Source organism: Harmonia axyridis, chromosome 1 (genome assembly GCF_914767665.1).
Source record: "Harmonia axyridis chromosome 1, icHarAxyr1.1, whole genome shotgun sequence".
NCBI lineage: Eukaryota > Metazoa > Arthropoda > Insecta > Coleoptera > Coccinellidae > Harmonia > Harmonia axyridis.
The window spans coordinates 35,256,221-35,276,031 of NC_059501.1; the positions used below are offsets into that span (position 1 = coordinate 35,256,221).

The following is a 19,811-nucleotide window of genomic DNA, read 5'->3' on the forward strand; positions in this document are numbered from 1 at the left end:
AATCGAATAGGCGCTCTCAACTATAGTTATGAAAATATAAGCAGGTACTACAGTGCACCTTTGAGAAATAAGTCGTATTTTTACTATAGACTTATAGAGAATAGTACTTTTAATTTAAACAATGCAAGACTTTTTTGATGATATCGACAAAACATCCTTAGATTAATTTGAAAAAGTGATTTTAAGTTGAAAAATGCGATTTCATATTGATTGAAAATATGCTTGAAAGGAATAACTGACGCTCCTTCAAAGAAAATTCAGATAAATTAGGCAAAGCAGGGCGGCGAAATTTTATTTGCCGATGCCCCAAAATATCTGGTGACCAGAAGTTTAACCCGGTTCTCGAGTGTGGTTACATTTGGTTATCTACGGTCCAAATCGATGAGGTTGAAGATATCTTCATCTTTTGAATGGCTTCCTTCGACAAAAATATATATTTTTATTGTCATATAAATTTTTCTCGAATTCTGAATTCTGATTCCCTGTTTGGATTAAAATATTAATTTATCGATAAATTGATTTAAGACAATGGAAATAATTAAATAAAATACACACATATAGGTAAATATGAATAAGCAAGAAAAAATATATTCAGTTCACCTCGATGGAAAATGAACTTTCCATTTTATTGAATAAAAATGAAATGATGAGGATTCAAACTTTTTCTTGGAAACATTTTGCTCATTATTCCCAATAGATAACCTTCATAATAATAGCATAAGTTTATTTCTCTCCACGCACATTTGAAAAAAATTATACCGATTTTTGGATATGTTCAAGGAAGTTTTTTGGAAATACAACATCGTGCATTTCAAAAATTGGCTCATTCGAGTTTTTATATCATGTGAGTCCGTGGGGCAGATGGAAATACTACCTACATAGGTAAATAAATAATATATCGCATGAAATTGTATGTATATTTTCTACTAACTGATTATATTTAAATGAAGATAGGGTGAGGGTATATGAAAAATAAATTTTCCTACAACTGCTATGAAAAGAAGCGTATTCTTCACAGCTTACTCAATTTCAAAACTATGTATTGCCATAGTTCCTTATACTATGGTATTGCTCATACTGTTGGAAATATTATTCCCCACGGCACTTTGCCCACACCTCGCTTGGTAGACCAATGAAATTGCGCTTTTGAGTCTTTTCTATGGAAACGCAATAAATTAGCACATACTGCCAACTAATGCCATTTTGATTTGAAATAAGTCCATTACTTGATTTATTGAAATTTGTGCAGTTGTAGGAAAAGTATAGTGTGCAACATGTGGAAAAAGTCCTTTTCTCGCTCGTGTGTTTGCGGCACTTGCCTTTCAGGCTCGTGCCACAAACTTCCACACTCGCGAGAAAAGTTGGACTTTCCCCACTTGTTGCACAATATACTATTTCCTACAACTGCAATGAAAAGTAGCGTATTCTTCATAGCTTACTCAATTTCAAAACTATGTATTGCTTATACTGTGGAAAATATTATATTCTCACTACACTTTGCCTACACCTCGCTTGGTAGACCAATGAAATTGGGCTTTTGAGTCGTTTCTATAGAAACGCAATAAATTAGCACATACTGTAAACGAAAGACATTGAAATTTGCGCAGTTGTAGGAAAAGTAGAGTGTGCAACATGTGGAGAAAGTCCTTTTCTCGCTCGTGTGTTTGCGACTTTCCCCACTTGTTGCACAATATACTATTATTTTGTATCAAACGGTTGAAATCTATTGTTAAAAAATTTTTTTTAAAATAATCAATATCTGCCTCCGTTTTTCAGAAAGATCTACCTATTTACAATTTAGTAGGAAAATCGGCCACTACGCCGCATTGTACTATCTTCAGAACTCGATTCATTTGATCTGTCAAGCACTTGAACTTGATTCATTAATTTCGAAAACGAATATCAAAATCAAGGATTGTAATTATCATTAAACGTGGTCCCAAAGAAAAAGTCTAAAGGAGTTAAATCACTAGATCTCGGTGGTCAATTGCGTGCACCTCTTTGATAAATAACATGGTCAGGAAACTTTTCTTGCAAAATTGCGATTGTTTCTTTGGATGTGTACTTAGCACATAGTCTTGTTAAAAGTAAATGTCGTCTATATCAGTGGTCTACATCAGTATCTTCCAATTCCATTTGTGGCATTCCTTAATTCTCGAGACCAGCGAGGAGTCGACAAACCTGAGTTTTCGTCAACACTACGGGTTACAGCAGCAATATTCTCACTTTTTCTTGACGGCCACTATACACATTACTAACTTGTTCCAATAGCTAAAATTTTTCCACCAGTTTTATTTGCTATACTGGATTGATCCCTATAGCATGTAGTAGTTAGGATCATGGATACAAAGCATTAAAAATAGACTAAAAAATACCTGCCAGTTCTTAAAATCGTAGTGCCAAAAATTCACTCCTATTGGATTCTCTCTATTCTCCCTTAGTAAGATTTAGCCGGCATTCAAGATCCGAACCTAAACTTGAAATTTCAAGTTTCTATTACTTTCTATGCCGTTCGAGAGTTAGCGTTTTTACGACCGGGCAGATGCACATAATTTTCAATTTGAGGAATGATTCGTAATCAGTTTGTTCATTGAGACCTTTTCTGGTTCAAAATTTGAAAATAGCGTTTTGTTCGGAGAACGACAGTTAAAAACATGTGAGTGTGTTTTTCCACCACAAAATATTTAATTGTTCAAATTAAGAATGATTGAATTTTTGAAATGAGCTGAGATATTCTAGACCTAAGTAAGGAAGATCGGAAGATGGAATAAATTATAATGTAAAATTCTTAACGTTTGATATATTAAATGAAATTTTTCGAAATTTATATCCTACAATAGTGGTGAGGTTTTCCATTAGCGATTTCACAAATTTTGGTGGTAATTTGAGGGAAGTGTGAAGGAAAAGATGGTGACAAAAAATTAGATTATATTGATGGGCATGTTCCATTTATAAAATTGTCGGAGAGGAGATTAATTCATAATGTTTTGCAGTATAAATATATTGCTCCAAAAATATTTTCCTTACAAATATTTAGAGTTGAAAATTCTTTCTTAGGAGGGTTATTACCTAATTACCCCAGTACCCCTCCTTTGGTGGCGCTCCTGTTAGATAAATGAGTAATATCAACTCAAACTGCTATGTTTGCAGTTTATTGGTACATAATCCAATCAATAAAATTATCAAAATCTGAACCTCTCAAAATTCTGATTGATCAGCTATGAAATTTTTATTATCCTTGTATATGATTCTGAAATATTTTCAATCTCCAATGGAGTAGATAAGAAGATAATAAAGATCAAAACCTATTGTAGTGCTACAAATGAAGTCATTCATAAGATTTAGCGACATAACTGCGTATTCCTAACATAATAGTGTAATTTTTATTACTAAATCGTAGTTAGAACCATGAAGTTTTTACATTGACACGATTATACATTGTGTTATCGCAAAATATGCTGATTTGGAATGCACCGTTTATAAACATAGTAAATTACAAGGTTTCGAACTAGAATATACATTCATCATTGGCAGTTACTAGCCTGAAAGTGAATCGGTTAATTGTTACTATAGATAAAAGTAGGCAACTATGGACCTTTTGCAAGGAGTGCAGGATGGATTGCAAGAGAATGGTGGCGATCGAGCCGAGGTACCAGCTGGTGAGAGTGATGCAGCCAATTTGGAAAAACTTCTGAAGATCGTTAAGAAGTTGAATCTGAGTGTGGAAAATGAAGAGCAATTGAAGGGGGTATTGAAGAAAAAAGCTGATATGGGTATGCTTGGAGGGTTTATGCCAGAGTCTCTCCAAAATATTGGAAGTGCTGAAGAAAATTCTGTACCGGAGGATGGGGCTATTATGTTTCTATATCTTATAGTTTTAGTGTCACTTGTATTTTTAGTGTTGGGTAAGAATGTGTTAGATTTTTATTGGTTTACATATATGTTTTTATCGATAATATAAAAATCAATTGTCGAGACACCATATTCGAACAGGATCATTATGAACATGTCTACCATAGTTATGAATAAAACATCAGGATATACAGGGTCTTTCACGAGGAACCTCACCCATATTCATACGAAAATTATGAAAATACGTTCAGTAGTTTCCCGTATAAATATGGGTGAGGTTCCTCGTGAAAGACCCTGTATAGGGATTTCACCAAGGTTGCAAAAAAATCTAATTTCGTTGTTCAAATCAGATTTTTCTGGGGACAGTTACAGTGTCCAGTAAACAGACGTCGACCTGATATGTTAGTTCATGGTTATCGAAAGAATATCCAGAGTTTTTAGGAATTTGAGAATCTCACTCTTCGTTTTGATTGTTAAAAATGTTGTTCTCGTTGAAATAATAAAGTAATAAGTCCCAACACTTTCAAATTTTGTACTGACTTCAAATATTTATTGAGCGTTCCGTACAGAGCCTACATGTTGTCACGTGTCTATATTTTTTAATTTTAAGTAAAAAATGGTCTCAAACCTTTCGACTCATTGATGACAAATGCGTTGTTAAATTTAATTTTGTGCTTTTGTCAACGCGATAGTTCTCGAACACTGAAACTTGAAATTTTCAGAGTAGGTTCTGATTTCGAATTCCTGAGTTAAGATCTGGTTTAGATCTTAATAGGAGTTCCGTAAATATGGCACTTCAAAATATGGTTTTTCTGTTCATTTCAAAACTGAGAATTCGATCGATATGAAAATTTGGATATGATGTAACTAATATAACAATTACAAGAATTGTGCAGAATTTTTTTGATTCCACAACCAAAATTATAGAATATTCAAGAAGAACATAAAAAAAAAATACCCAATATTTCCATTATCACAAAACCGACGGAGTTAAGATTTGGGTGTTGATATTAAAAACTTATACCAAGCCTCGTGCAAACTTTCAATCTAATCATCTGAACCTAAGAAAATTCAAATATTTCGTGTATATTCAGAATAACAATTTGAAGCTTTATAAAAACTTTCCTGTTGATGGCGTTGTCAAATCTTTTCTAAATGAATTAAGAATATCGACATAAATTACATTGCAGGTTGCTATTTTGAATATTTTTTCAGAGTTCTTCACCTGTTCTGAATTGAACTCTCAAAAATACTCTGATGTGACCAAAAATCGTAACTTCGAAGGTTATACATAACTGACTCCACCCAAATAGAAAATAGAATAGCTCAGGAATTACGTTGAACGATTTTATGCTTCGAAAACGAAGTATAGGTATGTCATAAGGCAAAAATTATTCGGTGTCATCTACGTGACTTTATGTTTGTCCAGTTTATGACGAAACACCCTATATAGTTAGGTACTAGATGTCTAATTTGAGCTGAGAATGTCCATTGTAAAAAAAAAATAAAAAGAAATTAAACATAAAAACTACCAAAAGAGACATATGCTAAAAACGAATTATTCTATGAACATAATAAGCAATTTATCTAATTCTAGTTTTCGTTTCAGCTTTCTTTGGATACAAACTATACAGGTCACATGCAGACAGAGAACGTAAAAGAGAAGAAAAAAGAAGAGTGAAACAGCAAAAGAAAAAGAAATAGTCTATAGGTGGTACTAATTACTAAAGTTTTTATAATTTCGCGATATCAGATAAATGATTATCAGTAGGACAAATTTGTGAAATGTGAGAATGTTTAGAAAAAGTTGAGGCTGTATTGTTGGTAAAATAGATCAATTATTTATTGAAATGTTCGAATCATTACCTATTGCTCTTATACTGTCCAACTTAGATAAAATGACCCTAATTTGAAATTGTGCTAGAATAGAATTGGATGGTTTAAAATATTCATATCAATATCCTATTTTGAGAGGCTTGTTGAAATTATACCTATCGAGATCTGCCCCCAGGACCGGCATACCAGACATTTTCCGGGGCAGAAAGTCAGTTAATAAAACAATTCTCTTTGACGCAAAAATGTTTTCTTTGTGAAAATACCACTCTTTGCAGTGAAATTAAAAAAAATTTCAGACGCCAATTTTATTGAAATCGAATAGGTGATCTCAACTAGTTATGAAAGTACAAATAGGAACACCGCCACGTGACTCTCAGTTCAAAACGAAGTTAGAGATATTTCTTCTTACAAAACACCGATTTTCATGGGGTATTCATATAATTTTTTGAAACAATAACCTACATTGTAATTGTAGTATTTCAATATTTAAAATTTGAGAATGAAAAAAAATATATTTTTTTAACTTTTTGTTTTTCCCAAAAGCATTGATGTTATGGTATTCCGACAAGGCACTGATTTATTTCAAAAATATTCGCAGAAAAAATCCTACATAAAATAATCAAAAAAAGGCAAAACTCTAATTTTGTGAAAATTTTTAAAAGAACTAGTAAAGCACTTTCTTTCGACGAAAGTTGAAACTATTGCAATATTCTTAACTTCACTGATCGTATTTTTGTAATTTGTCAAGGCGAGTTCAAGTTAAAAAATAAGATTTCATATGAAATAAGGAAGATGTCTGAGTGGAATAATAGAGGAAATTATATAGAAAAAATAGGAAAAATTCAGATAAACAAGGCAAAGAAAGGCGGCGAAATTTTATTTTCCGGGGTGCCAAAATGTCTGGCGGTGGCAGTGATGGTTGATGCCATAAACTATATTTTTTTCTTTTTGCATTATTAATATCAGAATTGAATTTTCTGATGACATGTTTTATTTTTTCCTTCTGCTATTAAGTACAAAATTTGACGTAGTGTATTATAACGCTTTCAGATGGCATTTAATTGAACATTTCTGAAAAACATTTAAACAATAAATCATTTTATGACTATTTTTTATTATTTGAGGGTCTGATAAATGTTATTTCTGAAATGTTCAATCAAATGCTATCTGAGAGCGTTATAATACACAACGCCAATTCTTGTACTTTCATTTATCACTGATTGGAAAATTTGAAAAATTAATTCTTGTAAATTTTTATGGATAGTATTTGTTTTGTACTCAATTATCTCGAAAATGGTACATTCTATGAAAAAACTTCAAGAGACCCTTTTTTTTCGGAAAAAAAAGAGAGTGGTGCAGATTTTCAATAAAAAAATCATCGCACCCCTATATTTACTGAATTGGATAATTTTGGCACGAGACGTACACTTCCCCAATTCGAAACATTACATTATCAATACTTCAACACCTAAAAATTAAAATAATGAATGTAATAATACTCGAGTTACAAGAAAAAACTGCTTTTTTTCAAACTTTAACACCCTGTATCTGGAAAAAGAAGCTTAGTATTTTTTCTCATGAAAAGAGTTGTTCTATCCGACGCTAAAGTAATTCACTAAACTCTGGACCATCCTGTATACATTTCGTCATTCATGAATCGCTTTTATTCGTTTAAGCCATAGAGCGAATTCATTTCTTAATTTATACAGGGTGCTAGTCAATATATGTGAAAAACTTCACAATGTTTTTTATTTCGAAATATTCCAGTGACCTACCTGCTGAAACAAAAACTATTGCCTGCATTCTAACTTCTAAGAAAACTTTTTTAGGAAATAAAGGAGGAATTTGGCAAGTTTTTGAAATAATTTTGTCATGCATAAATTGTAGAATTCGGAAGCTGTAGGCAAATTTATATTAGAAATATCTATTTTTTTGTCCATATATCAACTTCCAAATCATACAAATTCTTTTGATATTTTCGATTCCCTCCCAAAAATCTAGCCCCCCTTCAAAAAAATTTTGGCCCCCCTATTCTTGAAAGCTGGCATCGCCACTGATCATGTCTAATGGCAACATCATGAACATCAAGCCTGAAAACTAACTTCTCCTCTAATAGAGGATGCTAAAATATTCTTTTCCGTAATCGTCATTTGTTGCTGAAAAATATTCTCTCCACGAGTTTTCCTAAATTATCTCTTTAGGTATTTAAAAGGCTGATAATAGAAATAAATGAAAGTTTCATTGTCAATTCACTCAAAAGTAGTGTCTTCTTTTAATATTTCATAAGTCTTATCAGCTTGGAAGAAAGTACATACAGTTGAAACATACTGACCAATGACAAAATGACCAATGTATTTATTTGTATTCCGGAGCAATACATATGAAGTTATCTCCTAACTCGCTTGTGAATTGACATTCAACGAAGTTAGCCACAGAAGTTCAAACTATCGAAAAAAGCTTCAAATAATTTTACATAGATGTCGCCATCATAGTTCAAGCTGACCAAGACGAGACAAAATGGCATGGAATGTTGTAAAAAATCGAATTAAAGTGATGTTTTAATAACATTGCAAATTTTGTGTTAGTGTAGGGTTTTGAATTATGTATTTTTGGACCTTGTGATAAGTAGTGTTTGATGTGTTTACAAAACGTTGATTGTGCTTTTGGTTTAGTGAGTCTTTCTCAATTATGAATCCTATACTCTTAACAATAGGTAAGCCATGTCTTATCAATCACCTTTGTATATTTTAAGTAAATTATAAATTAAGTTTATTGATTGGTCTATCATGAAATCACGGTTAAGCTGTGGAGAACTTATTTAAGATGTTTTAACACACTGCTGTGAACAAGAAAGTAAATATTGAAAATTAAACATAGCACAGTTGTTGAGTGTATATTTTATTTGAGGGTACTTACTAGAAATATGAATTCATATCTAACAAGTCAGTATTGTGGTCAATTTTCGAAATTCATTGAATAAGAATCAACAATAATGAATTATTTCAGTAAAAATTAAAAATATTTGAAAATTGAACTATGAAGCTAGTATTTCGTTTTTGTTTACTATTAAGTGCCTGTAGTGCCTCATTTTTATCCAGGTTTCATTCAGATTGTGAGTATTCTTGTTTTGTCTGTTTGCACGATTTCCCAATATCAATTCAAGAAGCCCTTTTGGTATCTTATCAGTCAAATAATAGGATTTCATGATGTATGAATATTGATTTATATTTGAATATTACTGGTTCACAAGATTTTCACATCTCTAATTTTATTTCATGGTACATTATAAAATAACGAGGAGGCAGATAATGATATTTTTTGATTTCTATGACTAAATTAATCAATTACAAAGTATTTTATTTCTTTTTTGGCATACATACCATTTATTGTATTGATAGAAGGCAGCAATCACTACTTACCATCTTTTTTTTGTGAAAAGTTGGTTCATATTTGGTGTGATGTGTAATGTGTAGATTTTGTTAATTTTATTACTATGTACAAAACAATGATTCGCCGAGATAAGCATTTTATGTAGCAATAAGTTTGCATGAAGATCATTTCATTCAGATTCCCACATTCATATTATGAATGGAAAATAATATAGAAGCAATTATGTTGTGAAAGTGACATCGGTTGAAACCAAAAAATTCACTTCAAATTTGTATTTATGTAATTTTTAACGAAATTTACATTTTTTCAATTAATGTTGCATATTCTTGCCATATACTCGATTCGATATCTCAAGAAAATTTTGTTTGGATTTTGTACTTTATCAATGAGCTTTATGTATGAACTTACAAAATTTTAGTGAAATTTGATGCATAGATTCTGAGATATTGAAATATTATTAATTTTTTTTCTCTCACAATGAAACGATTACCACGCAACTGTGTATATACATTCCTTTTAGTATTTTGCTACATATTTTTGAATTTCACCTCGCTTGGTTAGGTATTTTATCAATTATCGAGAAAACAAAATTTTATATGGGTAAACGTACCCTGAAAATTTCAAGTCTAGCACATTTTGTTTGTGAGTTACTGTCTACACGGCGGACGGACAGTATCGATTGTGATCTTGAGTTCTTCATGAGTAAGTCGAACCCAATAATTTGAGACCACCCTCGAAAATTACAGACATTTGTGCAAAACGATAAACTGCTGTTTCCTGGAACAAGCGCCCAAAAATCATTATCTAGGGAATTAATGAAAAAAAAATTATAATTGATGACTCAAACCATTTTAAAGCTCTTGATGAAAATTTCTAATGTCCTAAAGTAGATTAGAAATGTGCAGTTTTATCCCTATGTAATTTATCCTATAATACCTTGACCCCAAATAGATCACAGAATCCTTCCTTATTCCTTGTGTTTCTTATATACCTAATATTGTAATGATTAGATTTTATTTAATGACGCATTGCAAATATTTACCAGAGCAACTATCGGTATCCAAATAAATCTAGTTCCATCCTTCTCTAAATATGTATTCTGACAACTGAATGTTAATGTTCATTTCATTTAACACCTAGTCAGGCATTAAATTAAGTATTTAATAATGAATTCCATTCACATTGGTTGTTGTGATTGACTATTATAATAAGTGGTATGAATATCTGAAAAGCACAAGCAATTCACAGTTTTGAGGAAAAACTTTATTATTGTTCATTATCGAATTTCAAAAAAATATAATTCTTATTCAAAAAATTATTTTAGAATAACATATCGAAAATTATTATTAACTACAGGTATAATGGTTTTTTAATTAGGGGATGAAGTTCTGAAAAGTATAATTTTTTCATAGATACATATTTTTCACAATGTTTATTTAGGGAAAATGAAAAAAGAATTTTAAGATCTGAGACCAAATTGCATTAGAACATGGGCTCAGAAAAAAGTACCATTAAGTCATACATGGGAAAGGCTTTTTTACTCCTTGGTTTCTCCTTTTGTATTGGTTTGTCAGTTGCCTCTTAGTATAATATAGTTTCTGATTTAAGATGAATTTTCTCTTTAATATCTTCAATCTTCCTATTGATGGGTCAATTTCTTGTTTTGCAAGTTATTGGATTGTCTCAATTTTGCAAAATGCATTTTATTAAAATTTCGGGATTCAGCTTGGACTGATTATTACTTTTGTGTTATGTACAGATTGAAAGAAAAATTATAATAGAACTAAGACTAAAAATTTTAATTCTCAATATGGATTGATTTGAACTTTCCATGTTTATTTAACTTGCCCGATTTCATCTAACTGACATCTCCCTTGCTGGATAGCTGCCCAATAGTGAGTGGTCTTCTCCAAGATCACAGAAAGGTTCTAATCCAATAGGTTTTTCTTTTGATGCACTATTCGCGAATTCATCATCATTTTCATTTTCTTTGATGCCACAGCTCTCTGGCACCCATATAGAGGTGTCACTTTATTCTCTTGAGTCAGTTGTGTTATACAGAGTGTTTGGCAGAATAAACGAAAATGGGAGGTAGGTGGGTTTGTCTGCTACCTATTTAGCCCTAAAGTTTTTTTTATAAATTGCAACGCGAAGTTGATCTTCAAAATTTTTGTTTTTTTTATAATTTGAGGGTCCATAACTTTATAGCAATAACCTGCAGCCTACAAATATCGATTTTAAAAAGACATTAAGATAAAGAATTGCCAAAAATTTTTTAAGCTCAAATTCGCGTTGCATAAAAAAAGTTGGGGCCTAGGTCAAATCTTTGTGTCTGAGTAGATATCAGACGACCTCACCTATAACTCTCATTTTCGTAGGTTCAACCTTCCGCCGAACACCCAGTATAATGTGGCATTCTCAGGTTAACAAAGAGCCCTGATTCCAAAGCTCTTATTGTTACTTCACTGCCTGTTGATACGTATTCCTTTGAGGTTTATTTTCAAACACTCTTGAGCGCATACAAAGACAGCCAATAATTTCTTTTCCTATGGGTATGGCGAGCCTTAATTTTGGCCCATATACCTGATGCACCTTCTGCGGATTTCGATCCACCTTTATACCTTGTGTCTGATTTATACACACCCCTAGTCCTCGGTATTTCGCTGGTCACTGATGTAAGATCCTTTCAAAATCAAAAACGCCTGGTATAACGCCAAAAAGTTTTGCAAAGAGGTTTGAGTTTAATTGGTTCAAAATCCTAATTTGTCACCCCAGCCACTGGGTAGATAGATGCTTTCCGCTTAGGGAAATCCTCAAAGTATATCGCAGCCTGATTTCCTTATATTGCATCCTAAAAAAAAAGGGTTTGACTTTTTGTACCCCGAACGGTGTCTGTTATTACCGAATTTTGAAACAGAAATGGTCTCGAACGATAAGGTTCGACTCACTGAATGCTTGGTCAAATTCAATTCTGGCCGGTCCGTAAACACGATAACTCTCGAACGGAAAAATCTAAAAACTAGCAATTTTCAAGGTATGTTCGGATTTCGAATGCATCGGTTGATTTCGCTAATGGGCAAAATAACATAAAAAACGTGGATTCTTTCCGGATGAGGTTTATATTTATATGTAAGATAACAATTTGACGCTTCATGCAAATTTTCATGTTACCAAAAACGGACAAAATTTAAGAAGGAAATAGGTAAAAAACTACTCAATATATCAGTGATAATAATAGATCCCACTGAGTTTCCGTTGTGGTTGAGATTCCTTGCTTTGTGCAAAATCTAGAGTTGATTTCATTATCAGACCCATAAAAAAATTCAAGTAGAATATCTAAAAAAAACTTATATTTTAGTGACAATATAGATGACCGAGATGAAATTTTGCTGTAAATGTATGTATAATAACAATTTCAAGTTTCATGCAAAATTTCATGTTGATTGGGTCCCCAAAACTATAGGAAGTTAAAGTAGAATGTCGAAAAACTATTCAATATTTCCGCAACAGCTGATTCGACTATAACAATTTGTATAAGTAAAATAATCATTTAAATTTTAAAGCTGAATATCAAGATCTCAAGAGAATTGTATCATTAGAACTCATTAGATTAACTAGTTAGTTAATCTGAAGGTGGAATAATAAATCATATATGTGGTCTCTAAGGCAGCAATAGGTGTATGAACACTGACACTAAATGCTTTTCTCGCATTTTTCATGCAGAAGAGCACTACAGAAGGTAATGATATTCAAAAAGAAAAACAACTAATTGAACTTGGAGTAATGATTGAATAGATCATTTAATCAATATTGTCCCGCTAAAGATTCATCATTTTAAAATATTGCGTTTTATAATTTTAAATATGGCAATTAATTTTCTTCAATGATATGTTCTATTTTCCCAATTGCTTGTTTCTCAGCGTATATCTGGATTTTGATTGCACAATGCAAGCTATATTTTGATTTGAAACTGAAAATTTTGAGTTGAATAACTAAGTAATTGTAACAATTGATACAGACTTCTATATATCCATCTCCTATAGAATTTTGATGAAGCTGTGTTATGTTATTTGATATGAAAATTAAGTGCTTTCATTTCTAGTAGAATTTGAGTACCACAATTATAGAAAAAAATAATCTACTCATAATAGCATTGAGTATGTAATTGTGATGAAGTAAAATAACATGAAAGTAATATGCCAAATGACATTTCTACTACATATTTCTGCTAGTGCTGTTGATTCCTTTTGTGTACAGATTTGAATTAGGAAATTTAAGTTTTCCTGTTGTGGTTTTTGGAATTTGAATGAGTTATATCTGTAACATATGATATTTGCATATCTGCCTGTATTCTTTGGATTGTGGCCTACCATGGTGCGTTAGCTATCAATCAAGGTGTTTTTATATGGTTTTACGCAACCCCATAACTATTGAAAGTGGTATATGACCACATAGGTTTTAAAACCATTTGATATGGAAAGTTTGGATTTTGACTGATTCAACCTATGCATTTTTTCAAACTTCATGTCTACGTGTTTTCTTTTTGTAAATACTAACCGTGTAAATATGAGAGTTAGACAAAATGTACTGATGTGAAGTGTTAGCTGTGTTATTTCTCATCAAGAATCAGCATTCAAAGAATGATTTTGATAAAAAAAAATTGAGTTATCTTTGAAATTAACCTCTACTTTTTCAAGGAATTTTTTATCGCCGTTTAGTTTTTGATATCTGTTTCATTCCGTGAGATGTACTTTCGGAATGTATTTATATATATTCTGGATTCATAGCGTCCTATGCCTTCCGGTTCCAAATTTCCAGCCTTCTCTATCTTGTCAGTCTCCTTTCGGAATGTTCAAACTCAAAATAAATATTTTCATCATTATTAGCATTTTTTCAAATTCTCCACCTGGAAAAAATATTCAATTTCATGACAGTAATTATTGTATTTTCTCTATTTTCAAAACTGATATTTGAACCTAATTGATTTATTTTTCAGATTAATCTGAAGAAATGAGAAGAAAACACTGATCTTCGAGCTTTCGACATGATGTTCTGGAACTTGGGCATCACTCTTACACATTGCCTTATTTTTTTTTTACTTCTATCAATACAAACATTATTGGCCCTAAAACCAGGTAGTGCAAGATTGATGACAATCCATTGGAACTCTACAAACCCCATATTCAGAATCGATAATACAGATAATATAATCGATGTTAATAAGAATAATTTACCCTTTGAATATGACCAAGTGGACTTGATATGTCCTGTCTATACACAAGGATCCACGGAAAAGAACATGGAGAAATATATCATATATAACGTGTCGAAAGATGAATATGAGACATGTAGGATAGTAAATCCTAATCCAAGTATTATAGCTGTATGTGATAAACCATACAAACTTATGTATTTCACAATAACTTTTCGACCTTTTACTCCACAACCTGGAGGGCTCGAGTTTCATCCAGGCCATGACTATTATTTTATATCTACTTCATCTAATGATGATCTGCATAGAAGAATAGGAGGTAAGTTGACTTAATGTTTTTCTCATTTTTCTTGTACAAAAAGTCATTGATTTCAGCTGAATTTTGAACAATATAAGTTGAATACATATCCTCTATATGTATTTCATAAATATTAGCACATATTAATAACTCAAAATGAATCAAGGAGAATACTCCTCCGCCCACATAAAACAGTCCAGCCGAATAGGTGGGTGTAAAATCATTTCCTTCAGCAAGGAAGACAACCCCCTTAAGAATCTTAGTTGGCGAAAGTGGTTGAGTGGCTCATGAATTAGGAAGTTTTTAATTTATGAATATGCTGAAAAATGCAAAACCCTCATAGTATCTTAGCAGAGAAATAACATAATACTTTCTCAGTATTGTTGCCAGACTGTAGATTTTTCCAAGTTATACCATAAAATTAACATCAATTGGTTATCAAAATATTTCCACACTTCGAATTTTTAAATTTTGTGTTCGATTTTGAAAAACTGTTGAATTTGCATGATATAGCATACTGTTAAATTATTATTCAAGTAACCAAACCAAATTTGAAAGAATGAAATAAAAACGTCAAATTTGAATCACAAAAATTGATTGAAACAGTAGAGTAAATATCCCCGGATTTGTGAACGGTTCAAGCAGTAATGAGTAGTTTTTGATTAGTACCAAAATATTTCTGAGTGTGACGTCATTTCATACATAAAGTAAATAGAATATAATTATGTGTCACTTTAAGATTCTTGAGGAGGCTGTCGCCCGGCCTAAGGGAATGATTGTACACCTACGAATTTGCTCCTCAATCCCCCAAATAAAAATTTCTGTTTTATGTGAGTAATCCTATACATATATTCATTTATTAAATTTGAAATTTTTGTTTTATATCCTGTTTGAATTTCGATAATATGATATTTTTTACTTTCTGAATTCAACTTATTCAGTTGTCCCTAGTTTCACTCAATTTTATGCCATTTCTACTACTAACAGGTTCTTGTAATTTTATGAAAATTTACATATAATATTTAAAGGCAGTTTCTTGCTCACTTTGACTTCTATAAGAATATTTATGGTGCCTATTTTACTGTGTAGACTATAGAGATAGGTTTTAATTGGATGAACATTCATGTATTGATCAAAACCACATAAAGAAACCTTTAGTTTTCAGTACATTTGTGATGTAATGGAATAAACATATATTTATTTGGGAATAATATATGTTCCTTGTTTCATCCGCGTAACACGTTGCTGCAAGACCCTACAGGCTGGCTTGAGATGAAGCCAATTTCTGTACTTTTTTTTATCTGTAGTAGAGTTGTCAATAAAGAGTGGTGAAGCCTAAAAAGTAGGCAAAACTTTTATGACAAGAATTATTATTGATCAAAACTAAAACAACCTGTAATTGAAACTTAGGAATAAAGTAATGTCAATTGCATAGACTACAAACTCTTTCAGTTGGCTCTGATCAGAAAACACTGTTTTAGAAAATTGTTGAAGCTCTTCAATCAAAGTGTGATGAAATATGGGATAAGATTCTATTAAATGGAAAAGAGGTATTTAATTTCATACTGAAGATTGGAATTGGTGGTTTACAAACATCTGGACTGGCTTAGTTGACTATAGTTGAGAGTTATGGTGTTCTTTTTTTGAGAGTTTAAAAAAATAGAAAAAATATAAAAGGAGGGTTTAATGAGTTACGTTCGTTAATGTTTAAAAAGGGGATATTTTACGGTATTCAAAAGTCTTGGAAACACAAAATAAGCCTATCGCAAGACAACTATTCTTTTTCTTACCAAACTACTGATCTAAGAAACTCAAGTCGTTATTTCCTATTCAAATCCTTGAGGTTGAAATACCAACTCCCCTTGAGGTTTGAGATCTAGACTCAAAATTACGGTGAAATCTGACCCCCTATGAAAATTATAATTGAACATTATCTGAGTAAATTTCACTAAGCATAAATATATAGGAAATATAGAGGGTGGGTGATTTTTATTAGGACACCTGTATAATGATATATAACACTAATATAAAATTTCATGTTTCAATAGGAAAGTGCGACTCTCACAACATGAAAATCGTGTTCAAAGTGTGGGACTCAAAAGCTGCTACTACATCAACTAATAATCCATTGGAACATTCACCCACATGGTGGACATATCCTTCATGGAGAACTACAACGCGTCCAACCACCACACAACCGCCTACTACCACAAAAAAATACAAACCATATAAAAACAAGGCAAATGAGGTAGTTAAAAGTGAGGAACTCACATTAGGAGCCAACTCCTCAAGTGTTAGTGTGAAGTTATTAATATTATGCATACTATTCACATCAATTGTTGCAATGCGATGAAGTTCAGGTTAAACATGACTATCACCCTTAAATGTGGATCATTTAAGCATCTTGATGTTCTTGAAGAACTTCAAATCGACCTACAAAACTTTTTGTTTTATACACAATTCATAAGGTCTTCTGAATTTTACTGGTAGTTTTTTTGATGAACTTTTACTTTTTATTACTATTTATTCATATTTATTTTTGAAATGTTCATATCACTCATGTAAGAAGTAAAGTTTTGTGAGATCAAAATCTTGACTTTTTTTGTTTTATTAAAATTTTAGATCTTGTAAGTTGAGGAATGTATGAAGAAATTGATATGAAGAACTAGCATTTCCAACAATAAGTGAATGTAATTTCGCTTATTTGCATAGATAAATTCAGTATGATTATTTAATTTTTGTGGATATTATCCTTGAATATTATAATACTAGTACACCTCATAGTATCCAGTTCAATAACCAACAGAACCAGAATATAAGGCCTAAAAACAATCATATATAATGTTTGGCCTAAGTGGAAGCTAATCTTGCACTATTTGTATCAAAAATTATTTTTATCCAGTTGCAAAATATAAAATATAATTTCGCAGCGAATGAAGTTGCCTTCTTTTGCAGATATACTTTTCTTATTCTTGATTCAAAAATTGTTGTCAAATTTCTTCATTAATGTATGAAATTCTTGAACTTGTCAGGTGTTCATATTTTGAATAGTTAATTGAAATGTTTAGAGCTTATTCACTTTTTTCTTGGTCTATGCATGGTATGGAATTATATACTTGAAAAATCTTATTTCAAAACAGTTTTTGTGATACTTCCATAAACTCAGTGTTAAAGAATATTTTTTTCCTGTTTGATAAGAATTGAATGATTTATTATATTTTTTCTACACAGTACTAATTTTAACTTCTTGTGAAAAGTAGCCAATTGTTGAATCAAACTGACAAGTTTCAAAATATCCAAGAAATTTGATTTGACTTGTACAAAATATTTGTTTTCACTCTACAGTTTTGCAAATTAGCTTTGTTAAGAAGAAATAACTGTTTTGAGAAGGATATATGGACAACTGATATTTAAGTTAGAACATAAAAGTAGGTAACCATCTCTCAAAATTAATTAAATTTTTTATTATTCCAGTTCTAGTTATACCAATACAATAAAAAATCTGTACATTTTTATCTCTCATGAAAGCATTTTCTTTTATGGAATAGTTCACCCTAATTTGAAAAAAATATGATATGGAGTGATGATCATGCAATGGACCAAAAATAAATTTTGATTAGAATTTTTTGTTGAGAAATTACTATATTTTGAATATTTTTTTTTGCTTCAGTTGTGAATTGAAGAATTTTGGAAAAATTAACAACTCTGTTCACTAGTAATCTGGAAAATATTAATATTCAAATTTGATTAATATTCAATCGATTAAAAAAAAATTTCTTCTCAATTTTCATTTCATCCAAGATTAGTCAATCCAATTTTGGTTCATTTTTTCTGTTTCTATGTGTCATTTAAATTTGTTCATTTTAAATGAATTTTTCTCTTTTCATATTGTGAAGGGATGTATTAGATATTCATCCAAATTTGACCCTTTATGAACTAGTGTAATGAATTGTGCCTAAATGACTGTAAATTTTGTTAATGTCATCGAAAAGACCTATGCCTTCGCAGTAAAGTTCATAAGACACGAATAAAATGGACAATATAATATATATTTTTATTTATGCTTCGAAAATGAATTGGTGTTTGTACAGTTTTTATATGTTATCAAGATAATAAGCGTAACTGCACTTTAGTGACCAATTTGAAGAAAATGGACATAAAATATTGTGTAAATGTTATATTTTTCGGTCAGTTGGTTGATTCGTAGATTATAAACAGTGTTGAACATTCGATTCCGGGATACTTGTATAATTGTCAAGACTGAAATCTAGTTTTATTGTGTTTTTACGGAAGTATTAACTTTGAATAGTGGCTCTAGTATTTCCGGTTTCGGGTATAATTTATTAGTCGAAAAATATATTTGTACTTAATTTATATATCCCAATACATATGTGATTTATAGTAAACTGACATTCTCCATGACAATTTTTATTAGTAATTTATCTTAGTATTATTTTACTTTTGTATATAAAGTTTCTATTCAGAAGAATATTTATTGAGAAAGGTGTACAATTTCATTTTCCCAACTCTATAATTTCGATTATAGTTTGAGTTGCTTTGATTTTAGTGAATTGTGATTCAAAATATATTCTCAAATTCTTAGCGCCTCAAACTATTAATTTATTCATTATGTGATAAAATGAAATATTGAAATAGTGATTCACATCATAATTTCAAGACTGTACATTTAAATTACATTCCAATATTTAGAAAATGTGGACTGATTTCTTGTTCTGCCATTTTATTTTTAATATTCAACTCACAAAATATTCATATATCAAGTGTTCTGAAAAAAAATATCTGAAACTGTAAGTACTAGATCTGTTGTGTGTAGAGAAGTAGTAAACAGTATAATATATTTGATGTAATTTTTTTTAATTATGTCAACATTGCAGGAGCCATAGACATAATAAATATTCAAATGTCTCATAATAAGTGTTGAACCTTAAATTCAGTTCATTAATTTTTTTTAAATCCATCACTTGCTTCATCGAGTCCTTTTTTAATTCTCCACTTGAATGTGAATTTTTAAATTGATTAAGTACAACAGTCCCACGTTTGTTATCAAAAACCATAGGTGAAATACACTTGTATGTATTATGATTGTAAAATGCACCTTCATATAAATATAAGTATATACATAATTATATAAAATATACATAATGCCATTTTATTTGATTTAATTCTGAATTTCTGGGAGCTCCTAATCTGTTCCAATCACTA

General features: G+C 30.9%; 2 protein-coding genes across 4 annotated transcripts; both read left to right on the top strand.

The window, feature by feature from the left end:
- Positions 1-3,312: 3,312 nt before the first annotated feature.
- On the top strand, positions 3,313-5,703 carry LOC123688942. Its single transcript, XM_045627695.1, has 2 exons — positions 3,313-3,905; positions 5,462-5,703. Exons 1-2 carry the CDS (start codon positions 3,590-3,592, stop codon positions 5,554-5,556), a joined length of 411 nt encoding a protein of 136 aa, XP_045483651.1. The 5' UTR covers positions 3,313-3,589; the 3' UTR covers positions 5,557-5,703.
- A 2,472-nt stretch (positions 5,704-8,175) lies between these two features.
- Positions 8,176-19,761, top strand: LOC123671321 (ephrin-B1-like). 3 transcript variants are annotated; one of them, XM_045605076.1, is made up of 3 exons: positions 8,176-8,401; positions 14,075-14,609; positions 16,637-19,761. In XM_045605076.1, the coding sequence occupies exons 2-3, from the start codon at positions 14,123-14,125 to the stop codon at positions 16,939-16,941; spliced, it is 792 nt and encodes a 263-aa protein (XP_045461032.1). In that variant the 5' UTR covers positions 8,176-8,401; positions 14,075-14,122; the 3' UTR covers positions 16,942-19,761. The 3 variants fall into 3 exon arrangements, with proteins under 3 accessions (XP_045461032.1, XP_045461034.1, XP_045461033.1); XM_045605078.1 differs by lacking the exon at positions 8,176-8,401 and adding an exon at positions 8,670-8,800; XM_045605077.1 differs by lacking the exon at positions 8,176-8,401 and adding an exon at positions 13,215-13,452.
- Positions 19,762-19,811: the final 50 nt, after the last annotated feature.

Coding starts and splice junctions, on each gene's coding strand:
- LOC123688942 (XM_045627695.1), top strand. CDS start 3,590: ATGGACCTTTTGCAAGGAGTGCAGGATGGATTGCAAGAGAATGGTGGC. Junction 3,906..5,461: donor ACTTGTATTTTTAGTGTTGG/GTAAGAATGTGT, acceptor TTTTCGTTTCAG/CTTTCTTTGGATACAAACTA.
- LOC123671321 (XM_045605076.1), top strand. CDS start 14,123: ATGATGTTCTGGAACTTGGGCATCACTCTTACACATTGCCTTATTTTT. Junction 14,610..16,636: donor TCTGCATAGAAGAATAGGAG/GTAAGTTGACTT, acceptor ATGTTTCAATAG/GAAAGTGCGACTCTCACAAC.